A 27,493-nucleotide genomic window follows, 5' to 3' on the forward strand; every position below is an offset into this window, starting at 1 on the left:
TCCATCCATCCATCCATCCATCCATCCATCCATCCATCCATCCATCCCTGCATACATCCCTGCATACATCCCTGCATCCATCCATCCATCCATCCATCCATCCATCTCTTTATCTCATCCATCCTCCCTTTATTCACCAATCCTTCCACCCATCCATATATCATGTATCCACCCTCTATCTCGATCTTTATCAGTTCATCTCTCCATTGATCCACCTATCCGCCTATGTATCCACTTATCTACCCGTGTGCTCACCATCCATCCACACACCTACCCGTCCATCTGCTCATCCAGTCGTCTCTCCCCATCCATCTCTCATTTACCCACCTACTTACCTACCTACCTACCCGCCCATCCATCTTTCATCTGTCTGTTCATTTACTCACCTAATCTATCCATCTACGTATCTACCCAGCCATCTTCTATCCATAAATCCATCCATTGCTCCAACCCTCAGCCAGCTAGCCAGCCTCCTTCCGTCTTCGACAGGGTGTATGGAGCTCTCGGCATGGTGCCAGACACGTGGTGCGTGACCTTGTTGGTATTACCTTCTGCCCCCGAAACTTGCAGGTTGTATAATACTTGCATCTCCTGTGTCCTGCTGGGGTCCCCTGACACACGGCACAGTGACATGCCCTGTGTCAGTTCCCTATTCCTGGGAATTCTAGAAGTTCTATACTTTCTCCATCACCACTGCTAAGAGGTCATGTGCCCATGTCCTTTGCTGACAGGTCTGTGTGTAGAGGACCAGTGCCCAGCTCACACTTGATGTGTTACACAGAGCTTCTCCTGTCTGTCAGCTGCTGGGCTGTCAGTGTAGCTGAGCTGTGACCTACCTAACTAACCCTGAGCCTGTGTCTCTGCTCTCCAGGGAGTCGGACCTCTTCTTGCTGGACAGCCGCACCATCTGGGCTTCTGAGGAGGGCTGGTTGGTGTTTGACATCACTGCCACCAGCAACCACTGGGTGGTCAATCCTCGACACAACCTGGGCCTACAGCTCTCCGTGGAGACCCTAGATGGTGAGTCCCAGACACCAACACCTCTAGTCCCAGGGCAACCTCATACCCCGGGCTTCAGAAGAGGCCTCAGCAGCAGTCCATAAGCTTGTCTTGTCGGCCGCCTGCCTCCATCTCAGCCAGCCTCAGTACTCTGGTTTCTCACCTAAATCCACTGCATCCTCTTGTGGCTTACACAAGAAGACTGAGAGTTGGGCGAACTGGGCATCAGCAGGGGTGCAGTCATGTTGGACATGTCAGCAGGGGTGCAGTCGTGTTGGACATGCAGAATCTTGGGTCAGCTGAGACCTGCTGTATGAGAATGTCACAAGGCTAGAACCCTGAGGTGACATAATATTCTCAGAGCAGCAGGGAGTGCCAGCCAGGTTTTTGGCTCCTGGCCTCCTGGGAAATGGAGCAGGGTTACTGGCATCCCCAACCTTCTAAGTCTTCAGACATTGCCAGATGCTCTCTATGTGAGGAGATTGAAGCACTGAAGACACGTTAGTGGTCTGAGTTGCCATGGTTAGCTGGACTTCTCTCCCATCCTCCCATGTGTATGTCTGGGGGGGGGGGAGGGTGTATTGCACATGACCGAAGGTGACCTCAGAGCAAGGAGCGAGCATCAGATCCCTTGGGATTGGCCTTACGGGGCGGGGGGGTTATATGAGTGATGTGTGTCCTGGACTTGGGTCTTCCACAGGAGCAGTGTCTTAGTCAGGGTTTTATTGCTGTGAACAGACACCAAGGCAACTCTTATAAGAACAACACTTCACTGGGGCTGGCTTACAGGTTCAGAGGTTCAGTCCATTATCATCAAGGCAGGAACATGGCAGCATCCAGGCAGGCATGGTGCAGGAGGAGCTGAGAGTTCTACATCTTCATCTGAAGGCTGCTAGCAGAATACTGGCTTCTAGGCAGCTAGGATGAGGGTCTTAAAGCCCACGCTCACAGTGACACACCTACTCCAACAAGGCCACACCTACTCCAACAAGGCCACACCTCCTAATAGTGTCTCTCCCTGGGCGGAGAGAATACAAAGCATTACAAGCAGGAAGTGCTCTCAGTCTTGAGCCTCTTTCCAGTTCCCTTTCCACCAGTTTTGGAGGCGGTGTGGGGGAGGGGGGGCACGGAGAAGGAAAGCACCTTGTTTTTATTTGTTTGGGAACAGGAACTACTCGTTCCCCCATAGTCAACAGGATGGAAGTGTGTCACAGTAAAGAGTTTCCCCTAGTGTCCTTTTCCCCAGGTTCTGAATTCCAGTTCCCAGAGGCGACTCCCGCTCAGCACTCCTGGGTACCTTTACAGGGATGCTCTCTGGATGCTTAAGAACTTACTATAGATTCTGACCATCTGCTTTGCTTCTCACACAAAGGATGGTGTGGGTCTTATTTTCCTGCCGATGTGATAAAACACCATGACCAAGGTGACTTACAGAAAAGGTTGTTTATTTTGGCTTATTTTGGCTTTGAGTCCCTGAGGCTCAGCGTCCTCAATGGTGAGGACAGCAGGCAGCAGGCATAGCGACAGCGACAGAGAGAGTTCACATCTTCAAACCGAAACCATGGAACAGCAAGGTAGACGTAGAAGAGGCTTTTTACTCTCATAGCCCATCCCCGGTGGCTTACTTCCTCCAGCAAGGCTGCACCAACTCACCTGCCTCCAAACAGTGCCACCAACAGGGGACCAAGTGTTTAAACGCCAAAGACTATGGAGGACATTTCTCATTCAAACTACCACAGTGTTCAGGTGGCAACATATCTGGTCCTATCAGCTATTAAAGAGCTAACTAATTCATTTTAAGGTGTGTTTTATGACCACACATTGTTAGTGTCTAGAGCCCTGCCTCCTCTCAGTCTGCGACTTTGGACCTGTCGGGATCTTGGCACGATTGTCTGCAACATGCAGGTGGTAAGGGGGTGTGGCCATGGTGTTGCCAGAGGGTTTCATGAGTTGGTATGGGGAGAGATTTAAAATAGTGTCTCAGTGGGGACATCGAGAGGGGTGGGGACACTTACCACTAAGCTGTCTGAATTTAATCCGTGAGCCCCGTAAGGTAGGAGAGAAATTCATGCAAGGTGTCTTCCACACATGTACCCTGGCATATGCGTGCCTCCCTGAGGATTTCCCTGGGCACCTTTCAAACTGAAGATTCAAGTTGAATAGGTTTGGAGTACGGGAAAGCTTGTCTTCCAAGACAGCCTCTTCTGCTCCTCAGGATGCTGGATGCTGGTTCCAGGGTGACACTCACTGTGAGTGATCTGAATAAACTATAACTGTCACTACCACTGTGAGCGTTGGAGACCTGATGATTCCTCCTCTGAGGCTCTTGCAAAGGGGACTGGCGTGAGGAGCAAAGCTCTGGTCCTTTTTTGCTGAGCGAGTAAAGCTCACGTCTAAACTTGACCCTGGCTGTGCTGCTTGCAGTCACATCTTCAGCCTGCCCAGTTTTGATGCCTTCCAGACGCCTCCAGGGGCGTAGTGGGTTTGAGCTCCCACACCTGCCCTTCCTGACTCAAGACCCAACAGGACAGAGGCACCTCGCGTCTGGTAGCATCTCTCTCCTCCTGAGAGAGGCGTGGCCTTTCCCATTGCAAAAATTGAGGATCTTTAATTTTTTTCCCCTTCGTGTTGTGTGTGTATCCGTGTACTCACGAGTGTGTGTGCGTGTGGCGACCAGCGGTCATGTTGTGTGTGTATCCGTGTACTCACGAGTGTATGTGTGTGTGCGTGTGGTGACCATTGGTCATGTTGTATGTATATCCGTGTACTCACGAGTGTATGTGTGTGTGCGTGTGGCGACCAGCGGTCAGCCTGGAGTATCATCCCTCAGTTGCGGTTGTCTTCCATCTTGGTTTTTGAGACAAGGCCTTTTACTGGGCTGAATTCACCAAGTAAGTCGGGTTGTCTGGCCAATGAAGCCCAGGGATCTGCATTTTTCTGGTGTTGGAATACCACAACTTTTAAAAGAAAATTCACATTTGTGCGTTTGTGTGTGTGTGTGTGTGCCACAAATGTGGAGGTCAGAGAACAACTTTAAGAAGTCTACTCTCTTACCGTGTGGACTCTAAACTCGATCAGGCTTGGTGGCTTGCACCTTTACCCTCTGAGCCACATTGCCTTCCCACCCCCGGCTTTTCCTCTGCATGATTCTGGAAGATCAAAGTCAGGTCCTCGTGCTTTGGAGGCAAGCCCTTCACGGACTGAGCCACCTTGCCCTATTCTCCTGTCTGCCTGGGACTCTGGTGGTCATCTTCTGTTCTGTTCCAGATCTCTGCAGCTTAGTTTGGTTTCTTCGTACTTGTGGCCCCTGACAGAAGCAGACATGATCACTTTCTCCTCTGTGGTTTCTGGCCTTTGCCTCTTTTCCCTCTTGTCAGAGGCCATGGCTTCAGTCTGGACCCTAGCTAGAATCTTGAGGGTGACAAAGGACAGTCTGGCTTAGGCATCCCCTCTTTCCTTTCTTCTACAGCCCAGGGCTGTGGGAGCAAGATGTGGAGAACTGGAACAATCCTGATCTTGCCCCCACCCCACCCCTCACCTTCTAGAACATTCCTTTTGTGAAAGCTCACTTAAGTTCAAGGCTGAGTGTAGACCGCAGTGTTTAGGATCACTCTGTGCTTTCTGGACTCTTCCCTGTCTCCCTCTCTCCCAGTCTTTACCCTTTCCCTGCCCCTGAGACTTAGCTAGGTCCCTAGAAAGTTCCAGAATTCCGGAGTTCCATCTTCTGCATCAGGAGTTAGTAAATGTATGTCACATGAATGTCACCCTAGTGACTACTCTCTGCTTGAAGGTTGCTCTTGTCACTTTTTAGTCTTCCTGGTTTTTTTTTCCTGTGTGAGTGAATGTGTATAGGTGTGTAGGTGTGGGTATACCTGGGTGAGTGCACACAGATACATGTTCACATGGGCATGTGGGGGTCAGAGGTCAAGATCAGCTGCTGGCCCCTCCCCCCTCTCTCTCTTTCTCTCTCTCTCTGCCTAATTTTTTTTTCTTTTGGACAGAGTTCCTTCCTTCCTCCCTCAACAGAGCTCACTGATTGGCTAGGCAGGCTTCCCAGTGAACTTTAGGGATCTACCTGTCTCTACTGCCCCGCCCCTGGTGCTGAGGTTACCCAGGCATTCCCTGCTTGGCTTCTCATGGGGTTGCTGGGAATCCAGTCACATCCTTGCACTTGGCCAGTGAGCGTTTGATCACGTGTCATCTCCCCAGCCAGAGTCTTCATATTTTAAAATGATTTCCATCAAACCAGAAGAAAACTCTGCTAGGCACGAGAAGTGATATTCTCTTCATCGTCCACAGACGTGTCTGGTGACACACAGTCATGCCCATCTGACCCGTGGTCTACAGCAGCTCTTGAGCCCCAATTACAGAGTTGAATAGCTGTGGCAGACACCCGATAAGCTGCCAAGCTCGGCGTATTGGCTCTTTTGAAAGAGATAACTTCTGGGGGAAGCTTATGACACTGGGTCTGCACCAGCCTTCCTCAGCCGGTGCTTCCTGAAGGGCCACAGGTGCCCCTCAAAGGGAAGGGTTCGCGGTCTGCTAAGGATGAGGAAGGCCAGCCAAATAAAGTAAACAGGCACAGGAGAGGAAGCTGATACCAGAGAGCCCTCGGGGCTCCAAATATCAACAGCTCATCTGGAAGCCCTCTCCAGCCCGCCGGGCTGGTAGCTAAAGAAATTTTGTACCGTCAGGACGAGGCTCTGTCTGTCCCTGCTTCCTGGAATAGGCACAGAAGGGAAGGCGTACCTGTCCAGGTATAGTGCTTTTCCAGGAAGGCCTTTCATTGGTCGCCTGGCCAGGGAAGAACTGCCCTCAGACCATCCAGACAAATACACTGAGGTTATTGGCTATGTGGGTGAGGACTTCTGGGTTGTGCTACAGGGTGGGGTGACTGGCACTTCCTAGCCTCAGGTTCATGGTTTTCCCCATCCGGTGATCTCCAGTGAGAGGTCCATTAGAGTCATCTGGGTCCACAGGTCCCATCCGCACACACCAACAGCAAGTCCCTGAGGGTGTCTCATGATTGTCTTCTTGGGCTCCTTGGGGTCTGGCTTGGTAACAACACTGTGACCCCTCATACCGCATGCTGAGGACACCCTGCTTATGTAGAGAGCCAGATGACAAAGACTCCCCTCCTGCAACCACATGGGTAAAAGGCTCACAGGGCCCCCTGGGAAGTCAGTGTCAACAGCAGCTACTGTGCCCTGGGCCTTGAGCTGTCAGCAGAGTCCCCTCTGCCCACCCTGGGAACTTGATGTTTTGGAAGTTCCTGCAGAAGTCAAGCTCAGGGTGGTACCAGGGTCCGAGGAGGCAGATTACCAGTCCTCACCCTGACTCTTAACAGTAAATCAAGACCTCCAAACCTTGAGGCCACAGCACCTGGGTAGAGGAGACCTGTGTGGTGGCGGCCAGAATTTGGAGCTGATTGCCTGCCAGACCTCAGTTTCCCCTCCCCACTGAAGGACATCTGCTTCCATCCGAGTGTGGCGTCAACACCGCAGAGTTCCTTCTGGAAGCCTGATGTTTTCCGGCCTGACGTCAGACCCTACTGGATGGCAAATTGCAGAGTCCCCAGCATGCTAGATGTTCACTACTTCCTCCATCTGGCCCTGAGGGAGGTCCTGGGTCAGAGGTGCCCTTCCCAGACCACCCAGGCAGTGTGCAAAGCCTGCCTGTTATCCCTCTTTCCAGCTGCACCCCCCCATTAGTCACCAAAGTGTCACAGCTGGGTCCTGGGGGCGTGTGTGTGTGTGTGTGTGTGTGTGTGTGTGGTGTGGGGCGGAAGTCAGTACCCTCTGGACACCTTGGCTCCCAGAGACAGACATCCAACACTGGGAAGGACAGATAGACGAGTGAGTGCTGTAGGGGTGGGGGGAGGGCTGGTGACCCTGTTTTTAATGCAGAAAAGACCACAGGAGAGGTGCTGACTCCTTCTGCCCAAGCTCCATGGACGTCCTTTTCTCGTTCCTGGCCAGCCATGTCCTGCACACCAGGCTGGTGCTGGATATAGGGGTGCAAACTGGGTGGAATAGAAGAGGAGCGAGGGGCTCCCCGTGCAGGCTCCAGTGCTTTGAGTTGGTGTCACTCCAGGCTCTGGTTCACCTGTAGTTACTGGAAGCAGGACAGTCCCATGGTCCCTGGGGGCATCATTGCTGCTCCTCCGGTTACTGTCGTGTGGTTTCATCCCAGCTAACCTCTTGGAGTGCCCATTCCTTCATGTTCTTCATGGAGATGATGACATCACCTCTTCTGGGAGGAAGAAGAGGGTGAGCTCATGGGAAGTGCCGAGCCCCATGGCAGCCCTGCTTCTGTGCTCCTGAATGGTAGATGTCTGTATGACTGCTGATGTCCTTAATTCTCACAGTCTCCCTGCCGGGGGGAAGCCAGCGGTCCCTGGAGGCCTTCACCGACAGCCTTTTAGAAATGAGGAAATGGAGGCAGAAGCTAGGGGGTTGAGTCACAGAGCTCTCAGTGCTAAACTCGGGACTCAGACTGGGGTCCCTGGTTCTCCAATGGAAACACCTTTTAGAAATGTGGGTACCAATGACCTAGTGGGGGAGAGAATTGAGGGGACAGTGGGTACGTAAGGGGCTGTGCTAGTGTCAGCCCAGGCCTCTCCACCCCTGACTATCATCCTCCCTCTTCTCCCCTGGGGTGAAGAGACCTTAGAGATAGAGAGAAGGGATTCCCAGAGGGACCTACAGAATGAACATGTCACCACACGCCATGGCCTGCCGTCCGCTGTTTATGACTGTGCGGCCTGTATTATTCTGGCTGCAATGAAGACATTTTCTCAGCATTGGGTGGTGATTTGTAGTCGCAGCCAGCAGGAGGTAGAGGCAGGTAGATTGCCACGAATTTGAAGTTAAACTGGATTTCTTTCATATAGTTCTAGGCCACCTACAGCTATAGATTGAGACTCAGATAGAAAACCAAAACCAAGCCAAAAAAATAAAGCTTCCACCCGTATTAAAACCTCACGCCTGGGCTTACATTTGAAGAGCCAGCAGACCCCACTCCCAGACCTCCCAGTATCCACAGCACCGTGGAGCCACGGTGAGCCCTTCCCCAACCCCATGCCCAAGTGTTAGAAGCAGCTTTCTGCAGCTGATAGCCTTTTGATCCGCACTGGTTGGAAGCTGCAGTCATTCAACAATCAGCCTGAAAAGTGCATGTGCTGTCATGTGACCCACAGCCTCTCCTAAGGAGGTGGACGGGAAATGGAGGCCTCACTCTGAAGGAGCAAGAGACAGAGGCTGAGTGGACAAGTTCTTGCCTGGTGGGTCGTGCTCTGAAGGGCTTCCTGTGGTCCACAAATGGACACGCCCACTTTCCCAAGGTGCCCTTTAACTCCAGCGTCTGCTGTAGTGAGAGGAGCCAGTCCCAGACACAAACTGACTCCTGCCCATGCAGGGGCACCTTGTTTCCACCACGAGGATGCCAGTCATCTTGTCCTACTTCCTGTGGTCCACCCCAGGCCCCACCCTTTGCTCTCCTGCCTGCTCCAAAAGGAAACATCCATAGGCCCTGCCAATCCCAGAAGCCGATCTGGTGCTCTTCTCCGGCTGCATCCTTCAGGACCTGCTTCAGGGCCTTCCAGGGCTAATGCCCCATCTCCTGAGCTTCAAGGCCACAGGACACCTTCTTCTTTATACCACACCTCTACGTTTCAAAGTCTCTCTCGCTCTCTCTTCCTCTCTCTCTCCCTCTCTCCGTCGCTCACCCTCCCTCCCTCCCCCCCCTCTTGCTCGTCCTCCCTTCGTCCCCCCTCCCCTCCCTCCCTCCCTCCCTCCCCCCCCCCCTGTCTCCCTCCCTGTGTGTATGTGTGTGTGTTGCCCAGGAATTCTCTGTCCTGGCACATGGGGGCATGTGCTCTTCTTCTTGCCCATGCCAAGGGAATACGATATGGTCACAGGGCGTTTAAAGGACCAAAGGGAATGTGCTGTCCAGATGTGGTGCTGAGACATCTGTGGGAGAAAGCAGGAAGCGAAGCCTCCGGCCTGAGGTTGGGGACACTCTGGCATAAGGCCAGTCTGGTGGGTAGCCTCTCTTGCACACAGCTGGCCAGAGGCACCTCTGCACTCCAGGATTACATCACTTCCTTTTTGCTCAGAATCCCAGAAGACAGAGAACAGAAGAGGCCCAGTGGTTCTTCCTGTCCTCCCAGGGTCCAGCCGACTGTTTAGGTCTGGGTAGAATTGGGTCATCGGGGCCAGAAGGAGGTCACGAGTGTTCACTACAGTCTCACTTGTCACCGAGGCCTTGGTCTTTCCAATGTAGTGACTGGAATCAATTTTTCTATAATCGATGAAGAGCAGTCTTGGGTTCTCAGTGGGGCGGCTGGGGTCCTGAGCCTAGAGAGCAAAGAAGCCACAGGAAAGCATGCCTCTACTCGGGAGGGTGCCCCCTCCTTTTCCAGAGGCTCCATTTGTACTTCCTGCCTGCTCTGGGATATTTCTAAGAGTGCATCAGCTGCTAGGCTCCCTGCTCCTGCTTGTGCCCAGCTGGGTGCCCCAGTGCGACTGTTGGTCCCTGCCCTCAATTCACTTCCCAAAGCCCCATGCCCGCCTGATGGCTTCCTAGAAGGCCCCCCTTAGGCCTTGACCTACATCCTGGCCTGGTCCTTTTGCAGCTAGTGGGTCCTTTCTCCTGACATCTGTCTGGTTTCTTTGGGAAATGGTGGAAAGTAAAGTATTTGAGTCAGCTAGCCAGGTGTGGACTCCTTCCCCACAGTCTGCTGCAGCAACGCACATCTGTATGAAGAAGGGTTGTTACCACGCTGGCTCTTAACAGAATCATGCCGGTGTCTTATCTTTGGGGAGCACCAGTGGTCTGGTCTCAAACTTGTTATGTAGTTAAGGGTGACCTTGAACTTCTGGTCCTTCCTCCTCTATTTTCCCAGTGCTGGAATTACAGGCATGTACTGCCAGGCCTGGTTTTATGCAGTACCAGAGATCAAACCCAGGGCTCTGTGCAGGTTAGACCAGCACTCTACCAGTTGGCTGCTCCCAGCTCACCTGCAGTTTTCTTTATGATGTGTAAATAAGCAGGCCTAGTCAATGTGGGTTAGCATGAATGCCAGCAAATGCCTGTAGAATATTCCAGAGGCTGGATGCTTCACGTTCGGAGGGGACTTGTTTGCTTTCACCAACTCTAGTTAGCATGAGGACAGCCAAAGGCTGCATTTGTGACTGCTCACTGGCTGTGTTCTAATAAAACTTTATTTGCTAAAGCAGGCAGTCAGCCAGATGCAGTTTGCTGATTCTTGGGCTACAATATCAGTGGTATCAAGGCTTAAGTGGCCTATCACTTAAACACAATGGTATTTTGTCCTGGGTCTCATCACGGCACACTTGGCAAAATGGATGCCCCTGGTACCCAGGTGTGGAGGGAGACAGGACTCAGTGGGTAGGATAAGCGATTCACACTTCTTCTCATGCCTGCCTTGTTAGGGAGGAAGACAAGTCCAAGAAGCCAGCAGCACCCAGCCCCAGCACAAGTGAGGCAGAAGGAATTCTGGTCTGCAGCCTCCAGGGAGGAGGGAGACCAGAGATCAGGGGTTGGGCGGTGAGGTCAGCAGCTCCTTCTGTCCTCAAAAGGTGCCTCAGATCACACCTCTGCTTTCTGCCTGGGCCTCTCAGAAGGCCTCACTGAGCTCTCCTGCCCCTCCCGCTGGACAGCGTGATCCAGGAACTGGAGGCATGAAGGACCTAGCTCCTACTACTCATCAAGAAATGAGAAGGCAGGTTCCTATGACAACCTGTGTGGCTGCTCCCCACTGTGTCCATAAGGGTAAATGGACCGAGGCACGCGAGCGTGCGCACGTGTGTGTGTGTGTGTGTGTGTGTGTGTGTTGTGAAACACTACCCAGCAATGGAAAGGGTAAATAATGCAAACATGGTGCTTCATGGAAGAATCTGGAAGACGTGTAGGTTGAAATAAGTTAGCATAGAAGACTGGTGAGTCCATGTGACAGGTCAAGAAAATGTAGAGCCGCAGTGAGACCCCAGTGATAGTGACCTGAGAAACTGGATAACTAGTTAGCTGGGAGTGGGTAGCATCTGTGCAATGGTAATGACAATGGACTCCCTCTGACGTATCCATCCTCAGACCCCAGACCAGGGTACCATGATGGCCTCTGAGAGCAGCAGTCTCCTGCTGAGACCTGGAAGAGGGTGTGTGTGGTGTTTGTGTATGTGTGTGTGTGTCTGTGCACGTGCATGTGGGGGGGGTGTCTGTGTGTGTTTCTGTGTGAGTGTGTATATTTGTGTGTCTGTGTGGGGTGTTTGTGTATGTGTGTGTGTGTGTGTGTCTGTGTGTGTATTTGTGTGTGGGTGTGTGTGGGTGTGTGTCTGTGTCTCTGTGTGTGGGGTGTATGTGTGTGTGTGTCTGTGTGTGTGTGTGCTGACTCAGCTGGCTGTTGCAGGCATTGACACCCATGGCAGCATACATATTTGCAAAACAGAATGCCATTAAAAAAAAAAAACACGCAACCTCTAAAAAGTCATTTTTATTATTTCTTACTTTTAAAAGGAATAAAATAAACAGGCTGGGCTGTGACTTGGTGGAGACTTCCCACCCTGTTTGAAGTCCTGGGTTTGATCTCTAGCACCTCGTAAAGGGGTTGCATGTGCACGCCTGGAATTCCAGCACTCCAGAGGTAGAGGCAGGAGGACAGGAAGTTCAAGGCCAGCCCCAGGTATATAATGAATTTAACACTAGCCTGGGCTACATGAAACCTTGTTTCAAAACAGGGGAGCAGCAACCAAGAGGGCCGGCAGAGTCCCAGGAAGGAACAGTCACCTCTGGAGTCATCCTAACTTCCTGGCAGGCAGGCAGGTGTGCACACCCCTTAAGATTTTTATTGTTCTAAGGAGATCCTTAGGACACAGTGAGAAAAATGTCTCGTCTCAGCCTTAAGGAGACAGAAGATGCCAGTTAAATGTGAGTGACTGATGGTTGACCGTAATGGCTTTGGTTCAGTCCTGCATGTAGCAAGACTGTTTGTTTTTCTGAAGTTCCTATTCAGTTGGGGCAACCTGCTTCCTTTTTTCTAAAACTTGCCTTTTCACAGGCAAATCTGTGGGCTTGGAGAGAAATGCTTGTTCAGCTAACCCCCAGCTAAAATAGGAATACTTTCTCATTTTGCCAAAGACCTATTTTATGGTTCAAAGTAGTGTGTGTGTGTGTGTGTGTATGTGCGTGTGTGGTGTGTGTATGTGTGTGTGTGGTGTGTGTGTGTGTGTGTGTGTTCTGTCTGGATTAATGAATTCACTCATTTCTACCCCATGCCTCATTTCGGTGACCTTGCTGGATATTTAGATACAGATACTCAAAACAAATAGTTACAAGTATTAACTGTAACCGCCATGCCGAAGCATCTCGAGGGGAGAGAAATTCCTGTACGTAATTACCCTTCTTTGGCTGCCCCCTTGTTCAATATCAAAAAGGAGAATACAGCGTGGTGGCTCACGTCTGCAATCCCAGCACTCAGGAGAAGAGTTAGGAGGATAGTGGTGGGTTCAAGGCCGCCTGGGCTGTGTAGTGAGACTCTCTTTATCAAGTCTATGTGTGCCTGTGTGTAATTGTGTGTGAGTGTATATATGCACACCTCTCTATATAACAGGTCATGCCGTCATACAACAAATACCAGTGCTGGCCACAAACCCGGGGCTTCCTCCATGCTGGGGACGTACTTCCCTGAGAGCTGCATCTAGAGGACTTGTTTTGATGGCTTTGTGTATGAGCATCTAAGATGAGGCAGAGTAAGTAGCCAGCTGTAGCTCTCATCCAGGACCTTTTGCTTCTGAAGGGACATGTGACATTGTCTGGAGTTCTGGGTGGAGGCTGCTAGAGCACCCTCCAGTGCACAGAACCCTCTGTGGGGGCCCTAACCTGTAGCGTACCTTCCTGCCCTCCTTGTTTCCCACGTGTCTGGCTGTGGTTTCTGCTTCTAGGCTATTAGGAATAAGGCAGCTGTGGACTCTAGTGTGTGGAGTGTGGAGTGGGCTGTATTACTTACACAGCTGTGACAAAACACCCACGAGAACAACTTCAGGGAGGAGGGGTTCCTGTGGCTCATGGTGTGGGGATCTGGTCTGTCTCTGCAGAGAAGTTCGGCAGCTGGTCACGGGGCATCCTCAGCAGTCAGGAAGCAGGGAGAGATGAACGCCGGTGCTTAGCTCACTCTCTCACTCAGTGTGGCACCTCAGACCACACTGATAGTGGTCTTCCTCTTCATTTAAACCTCTCTTGGGAAAGTGCCCCACCGCCACAGAGGTGTGTCTCTGATTCTAAATTTAGCTGTCACTCTTAATAGGGTGTGTTTAAGTCTTTCTAAAGATGACGAATGCAGTTGGGTTGTCTTCCAGCCTTTACACAGAAAGCACAACTCTTACTCCTCCATAGGTGATGAGGGCAGATGCATGTGCTCCTGAGGACCAGCTCTGTGCTAGGCCCTGTAGCCTAAGTTCTCACCCTAATCATCACCATGAATGTCCCACCTTGATGACTAACTCTAGAGTCCGGAATTACTCTCCCCCGCTACACACACACGTACACACACACACACACACACACACACACACACACACACACACACCAGAGGCTGGCATCAGAGAACATGGGCTACAGGCTGGCTTGACTCAGTGAAAGCTGTGTCACAGGAGCCCCTCTCTGAGGGGTCTTTCCACGGGTAGCCCTCTTTTGGAAACATGGTGTCGGTAGGTGGAGGTAGTTTCTGCACTGCTGGACATGAGAACAGCAAGTGTGTTTTCTAGAAATTTCTAGCAGATTCTCTGGAAGATTCTAGAGACTTCTCCCTTCCACGTTTTGGCTGAACTGGGTCACGTCTCACCCCTGAGCAGTGACAGCGACTGTACAGGAGGATTAGGTGCCTCTTGTCCAAATCGCCTTCCACCCAGTCCTGAGGCCAGGGCAGAGTGAGCTTGGGCAAAGCTGCCTGGGTGAGATAGGTGTGCCATAAACTGGGGAAATGGGGATGTGAGACCAATGGCTTCATCCAGTCTACACAGGAGGAAATCAAGGGTATGCAGGCTGCTGGTGGCAAGCATGGGCTTTGGCTTCTTCTTAGCAGAGATTGAGGTAGGTGGAGGTGGGTTTGCTGGCAGCCTCTGGCCCTAGCCAGCAGGTCAGAAGGGCTTTGGGGACTGGGGCCACGCTTGGCGCCTGGATTTAAGGGGTCCAGAGAGGCACTGGGGCTTGAGGCAAGGCCTTTTTATTCTACCCTAAAAGCCTTCCAGGGGGGAAGTGCAATTCCTCGGGGCCCAGCTTTAATGGTTTCTTTTATAGACTCACTCTCGTTATAGAACTGGGGGGGACCCTGCTCAAGAATGCAGGAGAGACGGACGGACGCTGAAAGGAGGGAAGGTGAATCGTGGGGGTTGGGAAATGTGTTTTCTTAAATGCAAACTCTTAAAAAAGCCATTCTAACTGCCAGATGGAGCCAGACACTGGAAGCTGGGCTTCTCCCCATCTCCGACCTCCCTGGGGGAACACTAGCTGGTGTGACTTCCAGCTGTCACTTTGGCTGGCCTAGGCTCTGTCCCTGAACTTGGGGGTGTAGTAGCTGCACTGGTGAAGTGCCTCATCTGTGGTCAGATTGAGGGTCGCTGCTTTGTGAGTCTTTTAGGCAGGTGGCTCAGCCTCTCTGATCTTGCCCTGCTGTGGGCAGTCAGCATCGCCTCCATCTGATGATGTCTGGAGTCTAAGGATCTTGTTGTTTCACGGGGAGACAGAGCATACTTATCAGCAGGGCCTTGGCACAGCCCAGGACCTGGGTGTGAGTTGTTTCTCCCAGTGATATGACAGAATAATCCACAAAAGCAGTAAGCTCAGGTCTGGTGTGTCTCATGGCTCATGGGTACCGTCCGTCTACCGTCCATCCCAGGATCGGGAGTGTGAGGCAGCTGGGCACACAGTGTACACTGCCGGGAAGCAGGCAGAGACGAGCAGCAGAGCTCAGCTCCTCAATCTTCCCAGGATCCCAGGCCGTGGGATAAGACCCAAGCGTGAGGCGTGTCCTCCCAGCTCGGCTAAGCCAGTCTGGAAACTCCTTCATAAATATAACCAGAGGTTTGCTGACTTTGACAGTCATGGTTGGTCATCTCAGCCTGGACGCTCTTTGCTGTGCTTCCTGCCTCAGGTTTCAGGGTTGCCAGGCTTTCTTGGAGTTCCTTTTCCCACCCCATCTTGTTCATGTTTTAAAGATCCCTCCTAATTAGGGGAGCCTGCACATGGTGCTGGACTCTGTGGAAGAGAGAGGGTACCTGGGCACCACTGCCATGGTTGTCTGGCCTCAAATCTCCTCAAGTGGAACTGAGCACAGCTCTGTACAATGGTAGGAAGAGGGGGGGGTCTAATAAACCGAGGAGAGCAGCCACCCAGGAAGCCTGGCCTGAGCCGAGGTGTCCTCACTCCTCAGGCAAGGCTTGTCCATTCCTTCCGCTAGGACCTCTTACTGGCCACATGACCCTAGCCCTAACCCTTGGTACCAAGAAGGCATTTCACACAGCATCTGCTAAGCTAAACTGAACTTTGTCTCCCGTGTTCCACTCTGCAGCCCCTTGACTCGGTTTCCCATCTTTGTAAAGCCATCACAGCTTTAGGCCAAGGAGGTGCCAGTCTCACAGAACTGTTCTTTTCTCAGTCCCTTTGCCGTCTCTCAGCGAACTCCTTCAGTTTTCTTCAAGACACAGCAGAACCTGCAATTTTCCAGGTCTGAAATTCATTACTGCCACCATGCCCACACAGGAACATGCTTCTCTCTGTTGCTTTGTGTGTGTGTGTATGTATGGTGCGTGTGTGGTGTATGTATGGTGTATGGTGTGTGTAGTATGTGTGTGTGTGTGTGTGTGTGTGTGTGTGTGTGTGTGGTGTATGTATGGTGTGTGGTGTGTGTGTGGTGTATATGTATGATGCGTGTGTGATGTGGTGTCTGTATGGTGTGTGGTGCGTGTGTGTGTGGTGCATGTGGTATGTATGTATGGTGTGTGTGTGGTGTGGTATATTATGGTGTGTGGTGTGTGTGTGTCATTCTGTGTGTGTGGTGTGTATGTATGGTGTGTGTGTGGTGTGGTGTATACATGGTATGTGTGTGTGTTGTGTTGTGTGTGTGTGGTGTGGTGTGTATGGTGTGGTGTATGTGGTGGTGCAGTGTGTGTATGGTGTGTGTGGTGTGTGTGTGTGTGTGATGCTGGGGTGGAGCTCACAGCCTTACACATGTTGTTACACTGAGCTAAGTCCCATCCCAAGTCCTCTTTACATTTTTGAGGCAAGTGTCCCTCAGTCTCCAACATGAACTGAACTTTCAATTCTCCTGCCTCAGCCTCCAGGGCAGCTGAAATGACAGGCACGTACCCCCGAGCTTGTCCTGCCTCCCTACGCCCTCCCCACCTCCTCTGATTTCATGTGAAGCTATTTCCAGACAGAAACTGAAATCAGCAGCTTCCCAGGGTTAATCAGGCAGCAGTGAGAAGCCAACGGGAGGGTGTTGGGCAAGGGTGTCCAAGAATCTGATCACATCCTACTAGTCCCTTCCACTGCCCCAGGCTGGACCCTGCCCCAGGCTGGACCCTTGGCACTCTCCTAGGCTGTTCAGCTACGTCTGCCTGGTCTCTGGCTTCTGCCTTTCTGCTTGCAGTCTGGTTTCAGGGCCAGCCCAAGGTCATCGCAGAGAATACTTGAAGTCTCCAGCCCAATACCTCCTCCCGTTTCTACAGTCATTGCCTGTCCCACTCCGGGTATCGTGACCAAGTTCCACAGGCTGCTGTCTCCCAAGTACCAGAGATTTATTGTCCCCATGTAAATGCAGAAACGCTGTGTGCCTCCCCACCCCAACTTCAGGCAGCTCCGTCTCCTGGCATCCGTGGTGATGTGTGGCCTCTCCCTTTTCACAGAGCCACTGGTGCCTGGGTTAAAGCCTGTCCTGCATGGCCTGGCTGTTTCTCAAGGGCTTACACCTGCAAAGACCTTGTTCAGGCAGAATGCTTTTGCTGGCTTGGAGGATATCTGTGCCTGTAGCCTGTTGTCTGTTGTCATCCCGCATGCCTGCTTCCCTCTCCTGGCAGTCTCTGACACTCCAGGACTTGAGCCTCGGTTATTCCCGACAGGCCTTTATTTGTGCAGCGCTCTACACCGTGGTGACCTTTCCCACTCAGGACTCATGCCTCACTGCCACCTCGTCTTTGTTCTGGTGGCCTCTCCTCTGTCATCGACTGTTGGCAGCCATGCTTACCTCCTAGAACACGGCAATTATTTTCCCTTCCTCTGAAGTCTAGCTGACCAAGTGACCAGCTCACTAGCCTGAGACACCGCCCTCCCCGCCCTACGCTGGTCTTGGCCTGGCTCCCCATACTCCTTGTTCCTTGCTTAGTGTTCGGGTCACCACTGGGTGATTGTATGCTGCCCCTCCTCCCACCCCACAGGGGTCATCACAGACCAGGGAACTTTTTTTTTTTTTTTTTGAGACAGGGTTTCTCTGTGTAGCCCTGGCTGTCCTGGAACTCTGTAGACCAGGCTGGCCTCGAACTCAGAGATCCACCTGCCTCTGCCTCCCAAGTGCTGGGATTAAAGGTGTGCGCCACCACCGCCCGGCAGACCAGGGAACTTCTAAAACAGCTCCTAGAATTAATTACCCAGTCAGTCCTTGTCGGATGAATGAACAGCAAGTACGTGAATGGGTTGCAAGGTGGGAATAGAATGGTGTCCCTCAGCCTGTCCCTGTCCCCCACACCTCTGTGTAACCAATACCTCCTCTGCAGGACAGAGCATCAACCCCAAGTTGGCGGGCCTGATTGGACGGCACGGACCCCAGAACAAGCAGCCCTTCATGGTGGCCTTCTTCAAGGCCACGGAGGTCCATCTCCGTAGCATCCGGTCCACGGGGGGCAAGCAGCGTAGCCAGAACCGCTCAAAGACACCAAAGAATCAAGAGGCACTGAGGATGGCCAGCGTGGCAGGTAGGTCCAAGCAGCCAGAGGGGACCAGTTCATTGCAGATGCTTCCAGACAGATCAGCCTGTGACCTGGTTCATGTCTATCCAGCCTGTGGCTTCTCTGGGGCTCTGGTGACCTTGAAGCAAGGCAGGAGCTACACACAAACCAACCAGGCTTGCTTGTGAGGGCTCTAAGCCGACTCATTCTTCCAGTTCCTACCCTTGGGATTCTGAGGAAACACACAAGGGAGTTTGGGCTGTTTAGAATTAAGTGTGAGACCACCGGGCCATTCCCAAACCCTCCACTCCAGGTAACTTTGCATTATACATGGCTTCTTCTTCCTCTTGTCTTGAAATTGGTAGCCATTTTATTTCTGAAGAGGGAGAGTAGCCTTCGGGGAGGGGGGGCGGTTGGACTTACTGCTTCTAGGCTGTCCTCCAGTACCCTGTGTAGACGTTGGTGGGTAGAGAGAAGTATAAATTGATTCAGAGGCTACGCCTGTTTGTCTGGCTTTAATTCACCAAGAACCCCTTTGCCTTGGTAGACATGGCCACTTCCAATCACTGGTTTTATTCCAATCTTAACTGGTAAGTCAGTCTTAGCTACTAAACTATTAAACTCTTCGAGCACCGTGCACACATGCAACATGATACTGCGTATGTAACCCACTCATTACAGAGTGGCTAAGGAGTGGCTCAGAAGCAGGCAGTGCTGCTCAGTGAGGCAGCCCTAACGCTAGGGATGTAGAGCTGGCCAGGCATAGAGAACGTCTCTGTGGGGACTAAAGGAGTCTCAGGACTGGCTCTGGGCTATTGGGGGCAGAGTTGTCAAATGTAGGCTTAGGTGAGTTTTTGGTATGGATTGGCAGGGAGCTGATGGTGACAGGCAGGGGCTGGACCTGGAAGCAGGGGACAGGTGGAGTTCTTCCCTGTGGCAATTTTCCTATGCAAGGCTCATGACCAGTGAGGAGGGCCTGGGTCACTGTGCCTGCTTGACTGTGTCCGGTGTTCCTTTGCTCCTTGCCCAGGCGAGGTGGTTCCAGCTGGTATGATGGACGGCTCATGATGTTTCTGACATAGATATATTCCTAGACAGCATTGTTTACAGACACCAATAAGTTACCTGTTGGTTGTAGCTTCTGGTGTGGAGGCTGACGGTCTTATTTAACTTGTATAAATAAGTCAGTCTGCCTCAGTACCCAGACCCAACGTCGGGCAGCTCAGGACAGCACAGTAAAACATGTCAGCTGTGGATGAGGCACAGCCTGCAAGCTGCTGTTCTTAGCACAGAGTCTCTGCCTTCTCTCCATCAGTGGCCTGTGTGGGCCAGGTATAGTCTTCTATGAGTTCTTTTCTGCCAGGTGGGGCCATTTATAGGCACCTCAGAACGGTCTGTGAGCCCCCAAATAAAGAACTGGGTTCTTTCATATGTGGGGGCCTTGTTTATTCTAGGATTGGAATTCTGAGGTGAAAGCCTAGCTATAAAGGCTATTTGAGACAGGTAGGCATGGTTGTCACCCTCATCTGTATGCAGTGACAGGCCCAGGAGTGGGGGTGGCTGGGTAACTCAGCTTATTCCAGAGGTGCAGAAATACTTCCCCTGGGAATTGAGCTGAGAGATATGACTGAGGCCAGGTTGGTTCCCCCTCCGGAGGCCCATGCACCCCAAGGATACAAAATCTCAGTCTCTGACTTCTCTGACCAGCCTTTAGGACTGGTGGCTGGGACGGAAGAAACAGCTGAAGCCATGGGTAGGTGGTGGGACATTCTCTTGGGAGTCTCATCTCGAGCCTGAAGTCCATCCCAAGCAGGAGTGGGAGTTTTATGGCTTCAGGCTGCGTGCAGTGTAGGTGTGAGGTCATGCTGGCTGCTCTGGAAAGGATGGGCATAGCCCAGGGTGAAGGAGGGCTCCCTCCATGCAGAATCTGAAACTTCCCAGAGGCCTTTGCCAACTCAGCTGGGCAAAAAGTTCCGGCATGTCCTATTCCAGCAAAGCGGACTTGTCTTGTAGATCTGCAACGTAGATCTTGAAGATCTATGACAGACATTTGCCTCCAGACTAAGAGGAACACTGGGGGCTGGAAGCCGACCACCCCACGGTGTCCCATAGAGTGCCCACTTCCATAACTCCAGGATGCCCCCTTCCACGACAGCTAATCCATCTGGCTCGGAATTTGCCTACACCCATAGATTTCAACTCCCTACCCTTGTTTTAAGTTCTTCCAAACCCTGCCTGGAAGTTTAACATTTAAAAAACAAACAGGACTGGGGCCCCGCCCTGGTTTAGTGAGGCAGCTTGTTCGTGTGCGTAGGCGTGTGCCCAGTGCCTTTGAAGTGCTCACACCTCACTGCTGGGCCACACAAGTCGAATCCTTTCTTGCACACACATCACCCTTTATGTGTCCAGCTGGAGACACATGTCCCAGCATGCCTCTGCATGAAAGTCTCTTTCCTGTCGGCCACCCCTGCCTCAGGGTTCCAGCTGCTCCTGAGACGCAAATGCAGAACCTGGGTCCCTTGCCCCCTTCAGCCTAACACCCTAGTAATTGGCCACCTCCAGCTGACCCTTGGGTGTGGAAGCAAGTTTGAGCACCTGTCCAGGGCAGGGCCTTTCGGAGATAGCTGCTCAGAGGCTGGTGGCTTGCACGGCCTGCTGCTCACGGGGCCTCTGTTGTTGTGCCGGGTGGGGTGAGTGGAACAGGATTACGGGTAGGGGAGCTAGGTGTCTCCTTTATCCCCTTCCCTTGCTTTTCTGCTAAGAAGGACCTGCTGGAGAATTCCATTCACCTTCCTCCAGGGCGGCTACAACCCCAGATAGGATAAGCAAGGGCCCATCCCCCACAGCACGCCCACAGCTAGCTGCCAACACTAAACCAAAGATCTTCACTGAGGTCTTAACCCCTTCCCTTCACGTCATTAATAATCACAGCACTTTTTTCTGTATCTTGCTTCAGGATCCGCCCTTAATCAGGACTGGGAACTGTAGGCAGTTTGACCCCAGTGAGCCTACTCAGAACTGTATCTTCCTCAGACTGCTTCACCCTGGCCTGAGGAGGTAGTCCACAGCCCTCTCTGCTCCCACAGGGAACAGGGGAATGGGCCTTGTCGGGTGGATAGTGTTAGCTGCAGCCTCTAGCCAGGGCATAGTGGTCAATGGTGCCTTAGATATCCAGTCCATAGCTGTTCCAGAAGGTAGACCAGATATCCAGTCCATAGCTGTTCCAGAAGGTAGACCAGCTATCCAAGTTCTGCGGACTATATTGTGGTGGGGCTTTGACCCTTGACCTTTGTGTGCTAAAGACAGACTGGCTATGCTTGCTCTTCTTGACCTCAGAGCTATGCAGGTGGAATTCCTGTGCATTCTGGAAAGTGGGGTCTAAGGGATGTGTCATTTGTCACCAGACACCCAGTGGCCTGTCACTGGGTTCAGGGGGAGCAGTCACCATGTTTAGATAGTTGCAGAGTGTCTGGGGATGAGAAGTGCATTAACACTCGGGAACCTGGTCTGCAGGGCTCTCTAGTGTAGACCAGGGGCCCGGGCTTTATTGGCAAGGGCAGGCGAAGGCAGGCCCTGGGAGTCTCAGGTTGGAGATGGCGTTAAGTGTCAACTACTTGTGCAGCTGCAGGGTAGGGGAAGATTCCACAGCTGTGGATGAGGGATGGACGGACAGACAGACTCCCACAGTGTTTACAGAGTGCAGTCTTTGGTGCAGATGCTACACACTTACACTGTTCTTGCACCTTAAAGAAACTCAGCAGTTGCTGCTGGGGGTTATGGGACTTGCTCTGGGTCCTGTCCTCAACCTCAGCTGTCACAGTACCTCGACTGTGGACAGGTACGTGAGCATCTTGCTGGGCCTCCCCAGGCAGAGTGGTCTGGAAGCAGGATAAGTCTGAGTGGAACTGGAGGCCTCTACGAAAGGGCAGAGGTGACCTTGGGGCTTGACCTTGGAGGTTCACGGGTCCTCAAGCGGCTCGTGAGCCGTCGCTGCCCTGCAGCCCCTGAATCCAATGGCTGCTCTTCCACTGCAGAACCAAGGGGACTTAAACATGTGTTTTTCTCTCTCTTCCCTGGGCTTTCCTCCTTCGCCTCCTTGTCCGTGCAGAAAACAGCAGCAGTGACCAGAGGCAGGCTTGCAAGAAACATGAGCTTTACGTCAGCTTCCGAGACCTTGGCTGGCAGGTAAGGACAACCGAATCTCCATGCACCGGGCCTTGCTCTGTCCCTGGTGACCACACGGGTGTCTCCGTGGGTACAGTGTGTCATAGTTCCTGTCTTTGGTCCTCCTAGAACATGGTCCCATATGTCCCAGGCTGGCATCAAGCTCAGTGTCTAGCCTAAGATGGCCTCGTCCTTTGATTCCTCCTGCCTCCATCTCCCGAGTTGTGGATTACAGGAGTGTGCCACCATGCCTGGTTTGTGCTGTGCTGGGAGCGGAACCCAGAGTTTCCTGCCTGCTAGGCAAGCACCCTACCAACTGAGTCCCAGTCCCAGCTCCTGTCTTTGTGAGATGTCAGAAGCCAGGAGCCCCAACCACAGAGGATGACTTGGGTTGAACATATGAGGCCATCCATGATGTGCCATGTCACTCATGGCGTGATAGACTCGTGGGCCAGAACTTGAAGCATCACCCTGTAGCATGTCGTTTCTACTACCCTGCTTTAAGCTCTGGGTGGACAGAGCTACCAGCCAGTGCCCTGGTTCCCTTAGATCTGCTGATGAAATACACACACACACACACACACACATACACACACACAAACACATACATACACACACATATACACACACACAAACACATACATACACACACACATACACACACACATACATACACACACATATACACACATACACACACACACATACACACATATATACACACAAACACATACATACATACACACACACACATTTTTAAGATGCTTTTAGCTCAGTGGTCGGGCACTTCTAAACCTCCTGTGGCTAACTTGCCCTTACCTTCACTCCCAGCCCAACATCTCTAAATCTGCCCTCGGTTTAGTTGCTGGGTTACCTTCTGTGAAGCCACTGGTCTTGCTGCCCAAGATGCTTCCCGGCAGCTTTTCCTTTCTGCCTACATTTTGGAAGCTCTCCCTGTAGCTCTGAGTGTTCCCTCTTTTTCTCCCAGGAATCTCAGTTCTCCTCCTCTATCATTGCCTGTGGGAACCTGGAAGTCCCGCCTCTTTCTTTCCTTCCAACCACTGGCCACTGACATCTTTATTGATAGATCAAAAACCAATTGGAGGCAAGGACCTTCAACATCACTAAATAATTGATTCCCTATCAAAACATCAGAACCACCCCCTACACCACCCTTCTGAAGTCTGAACTTCATACACACCCGAGTCCCACCCGTGGCTGACTGCCTCGTTCACATAAGGCCATGTGTTCAAATCCAGCCTTAGAAAGTCAGCTTTCTCTGTCTGCCCTTTGTCCTGGTCTGTGACTAAGATCAGGTGTTTGTTCCTGAGCCAAGTAGGTTGCATGATGGGAGAGCTCTGCACGTAACAAGTGTCTCCTGTGAGCCGTGTCCAACACTCGTCAGCAGGAGCTCTCTGCTCACAATCCCTAGAATGTGCCACTTTGTGGAACAGCTTGTCACAACATTCCCAGAGCTCGGGGGGATGCCATGTCTGGATGACCTGAGCCACAGTGGGTCATTGACTCTTGCTCCAGAAGGTGCACCAGCAGGGGAGTTTGGGTTAGATTCGCAGACCTGTCCAGTCTCGACAGTGGGACAAAGTGTTGCCACCTACGCTGAAACCTTACATACAAAGAAGATCCAAAACAAAACCAACCGAAAGACTTAAAATGTTTTAACAACATTTATGGTGTTGTCTCTGGTTTCGGCTGTAGCTATCCTTACCCAGAATGCAAAGTCGAGGCTGTAACATGAATACACCTGGGAGCAAGCTGAGGCATGCCACCCCGAGCAGGGACAGGGTGGTTCTAGGTGTGGTCTTTGACCCATGTCTCACTTCCTACTGCTATGCCACCTCTGGTCCATGAGATGCAACCCAAGGGTGTCCCCTCCGGGCCCTGAGTCATTTTTCTTTTCCTTCTGCTGGTGTCACAAAATACCATGTTCATTTCCTTGCCCCTGAGGGCCCCCTCCCCCCACACACAGGTCAGGAGAGCATAGTCTGAGCCTGTGTCCACTGGACACGCAGAAGGAGTCCACACAGGGGTAGGACACAGGACCCTGCTTGGGGCCTCTGCATGGCCTGACTGAGATCTGGCCTCACTCCCCTCTCTTCGCAGGACTGGATCATCGCACCTGAAGGCTATGCGGCCTACTACTGTGAGGGGGAGTGTGCCTTCCCTCTGAACTCCTACATGAACGCCACCAACCATGCCATCGTCCAGACACTGGTGGGTGCCTCCTGGGGGTGTGGCCAGTGTGGGTATGGGTGGCTTCTACTGCCTTTGACCCAGAACCTGAGCAGCTGTCTGCCCAAGTGCGTGACGGCTCTCGTGAGCACCTGCTCTATAGACGGCTGAAACAAGTTTTAGGCACGTAATGGTATAAAGATGGATACGTATAATCTTGGACCCTAAAATTCTGCTATTTCTATATTTGTTCTAATTTTAAAAGTTAAACAGTTTCATGAGCTCCTGTGGTATTGTGACCCTGAGTCACTGTGCCTCACTGAAGACTAGGTCCCCTCCTGGTAAAGACAGTCACTGTGCCTCACACTGGGTTTCTCTTGGTGGGGACAATCCTCTTGGGTGTCAGCCTGCCATCCTGTGTTCTGAAAAGACTTGACTGCTCCTGGCCCCCTCCTGTGAGAGAGGTAGACTTCAGTTTGTTAGGCCCACAGGCCCCTCTCAGAGCCTATGGCTTTCTCTTCTTGCTTTGAACTTGAAACCTCAGGTCACTAATTGGAGAAGCTTTATTCTGTTGTCTGCTGTGTGCCAGGAGCTGGGACACTACAGAGAACAGCCCAATATTCTTGACCTTAGGGCTTTAATGTCCGGGGAGGAAATGGACCAAGCAGGTGAGAGAAGGACTGAAGGATGGCAGCGGCTGACTCACATCAGCCTCTGTGGCTCACTGGGAAGAGCCATGTGGTGAGAGCATATTCTAAGCCCATGCTAGTGCACACAGCCTCTGGTCGATGCTGCGTTTGCTGCTCCACCAGGCTCTAGGTGACCTTGCTCTCAGCGGGGGATGTTGTCTGGGCTTCTCTTGACAACTGATCACCTGGGTTGGTTTGAATTCTGGTGCCAAAGAGCTCACCCCTGAAGTCCCACTGGACGTTCTCTTTGTTAGTCTCCTTCATGCTGTTCCCATTCCTTACTCATCAGTCTGGGGTAGAAAGCTCATCAGCGCCCTTCGCCCTTCGCCCTTCGCCCTCTGGTCAGTCCAAGCTTTGTCCTTTGGCAGAGGAAGGGTCCGCGACCCAGCTCCCTCCCTTTCTCTTTTCCTCCTGCCATTGTTCTCATGGTTAAAAGGATGGTCCCCACAACCTCACGGGTGTCTGCCAAGCTCTCTACCACGGAGCTGTATCCTTAGCCTTCAGGTTTCAGTAAACTATCCAGTCTGGTCTTGATCTCACTGTGACCTTATGATCCTCCTGCCTCAGACTCTAGGTAGCTGGAATTGCAGGCCTGCACCCCAAGGCCGGCAGCAAGGGATATCTTTAAGTACTGGCTTTCCTAGTAACCAACTTGGCACCTGACTTGCCATACCCTGTTTGAGTTGCTCATTAATAACAACTCGGGAGCTGGGGGTGTGGCTCTGTTGACAGACTGCTTACCCTGGGACTCAGTCTCCAGTGCTATGTAAACTGGTTGGATGTGGAGGCTCAGGTCTGTCATTTCAGCCCAGGCCTCGGGAAGTGGAGGCTAGATAATGTGAAACTCAGGATCATCTTTGGCTACATAGCAAGTTCAAAGCCAGCCCCTGTCTCAAACCAATCACACAGAAGAACTCAATCTCTGACCTGTCTTGAGTACGGGGTTCTCCTGATGATATGGACTGGTCAGCTGGGCTGGGGTCAGCTTTGATGAATAGTGTACTCTCTCTCCTCTCCCTTCTTCCCCCTCCCCTCTTCCTCCCCTCTCCCCTCGCCTCCCCCCTCCGCCCCCGCCCCCCCCGCCCCGCCCCCGCCCCCCCCTCCCCCCCCCTTCTCTCTTTCTCGCTCTCCAGTTGTTAGCCTCACTCCCCACCACTCTCGTTGGTGCTCACATGGTACCAGCAGGACATTTCCGTTTTCCCTTGTCTGATCCCCTACTCTGCAGGGCACACAGGTACCTGCCCATGAGCAAAAACAGACCTCTAGTTGTTGTGAGGCTGAGAATTGAACCTAGGACCTTGTGAGTGCCGGGCAAGCACCCTACCACTGAGCTACAACCCCAGCTCTTAAAACAGAGTGCATTTTTGAATGGGCAGGAGTCAGGGAGGATGCTCCACTGTCTCTTTGGAGGTCCAGCTGTTGCTTCCATATCAGATATGTGCATGATGAAGACTGGGCACCCTGGTTCTCTCATCTGCAAGGTGGAGGCAAGTCCTGGGCCATTAGACATGCTCACCTGTCCTTTGCAGTCATCTTTGCCAGAGAATAGATGTCCTTTAGAGAAATCTAGAAGCAGGCAGAAGGCCTCACCACCTGCCTCTCACCATGATTCATGTCGGTGGCTTGCAGGTTCATTTCATCAACCCAGACACGGTACCGAAGCCCTGCTGTGCACCCACCCAGCTCAACGCAATATCCGTCCTCTATTTCGACGACAGCTCCAACGTCATCCTGAAGAAGTACAGAAACATGGTGGTACGGGCCTGCGGCTGCCACTAGCTCTTCCTGAAACCCTCACCTTTTGGGACCACATTTTTCCAGATCTGTGATGTCTCACCATCTAAGTCTCTCACTGCCCATCTTGGCGAGGAGCCAACAGACCAACCGCCTCTCCTGAGCCTTCCCTTCGCCTCCCCAACCGGAAGCATGTAAAGCATTAGAAACCTGAGCTCCCAGTGGCTGGTGATCACGCTTTCCTTCTGACACATTATGGACAAAATCCTACAAGCTGCCACAGGAAACGTCTAGCAGGAAAAATGTCTTCCAAGAAAGAGTCCGTTGGCCACACGGTCCCTGGTGCTCTGGGTCTTTGAGGGGTAATTAGAAGCATCCTTCGGCTACAGCAGGAGGAAGGGCATAGCCAGGGTGGGCGCTTACGTCTGTGCTGAAGGGAAACCAAGCAGAAGTCCCTGTAATAAAATGTCACAATAAAACCCATGAATGAAAACGGTTAGGATGTTACAGATATATTTTCCTAAACATTTTATCCCCGTTTCTTGGTTTATTCTGACTTCATAAACAGAAGCCGGGACTGTGGAGGATGGAGAGGCCCCCTCCTTTCCGTTTCATTTCTTCCTGAGGCTGCAGGGTTGTGTGTGTTTACCCAGACCTGCCCAAATCCACCCTGTAGGGAGGAGGAGGAGGGTGTCTGCTCAGAAGAGGCCAGTGAGGGAATGTGGCCTCAAGGATGTTGGGGTGAAGGTTGAGGGAGGCGTG

At 52.2% G+C, this 27,493-nt stretch overlaps 1 protein-coding gene across 1 annotated transcript in view; it reads left to right on the forward strand.

The window, feature by feature from the left end:
• The window catches only part of Bmp7 (bone morphogenetic protein 7), a 71,781-nt gene extending 44,518 nt beyond the window's left edge, over positions 1–27,263 (forward strand). The window contains exons 3-7 of the mRNA XM_028769631.1: positions 872–1,020; positions 17,784–17,981; positions 22,063–22,139; positions 24,240–24,350; positions 26,627–27,263. Of these exons, the coding sequence (XP_028625464.1) occupies positions 872–1,020; positions 17,784–17,981; positions 22,063–22,139; positions 24,240–24,350; positions 26,627–26,776 (685 nt within the window). The 3' untranslated portion in view covers positions 26,777–27,263. The remainder of the gene's footprint in view (positions 1–871; positions 1,021–17,783; positions 17,982–22,062; positions 22,140–24,239; positions 24,351–26,626) is intronic.
• Positions 27,264–27,493: the final 230 nt, after the last annotated feature.

This window comes from Grammomys surdaster, unplaced genomic scaffold, assembly GCF_004785775.1.
Source record: "Grammomys surdaster isolate TR1022 unplaced genomic scaffold, NIH_TR_1.0 193, whole genome shotgun sequence".
In the NCBI taxonomy this organism is placed as follows: Eukaryota; Metazoa; Chordata; class Mammalia; order Rodentia; family Muridae; genus Grammomys; species Grammomys surdaster.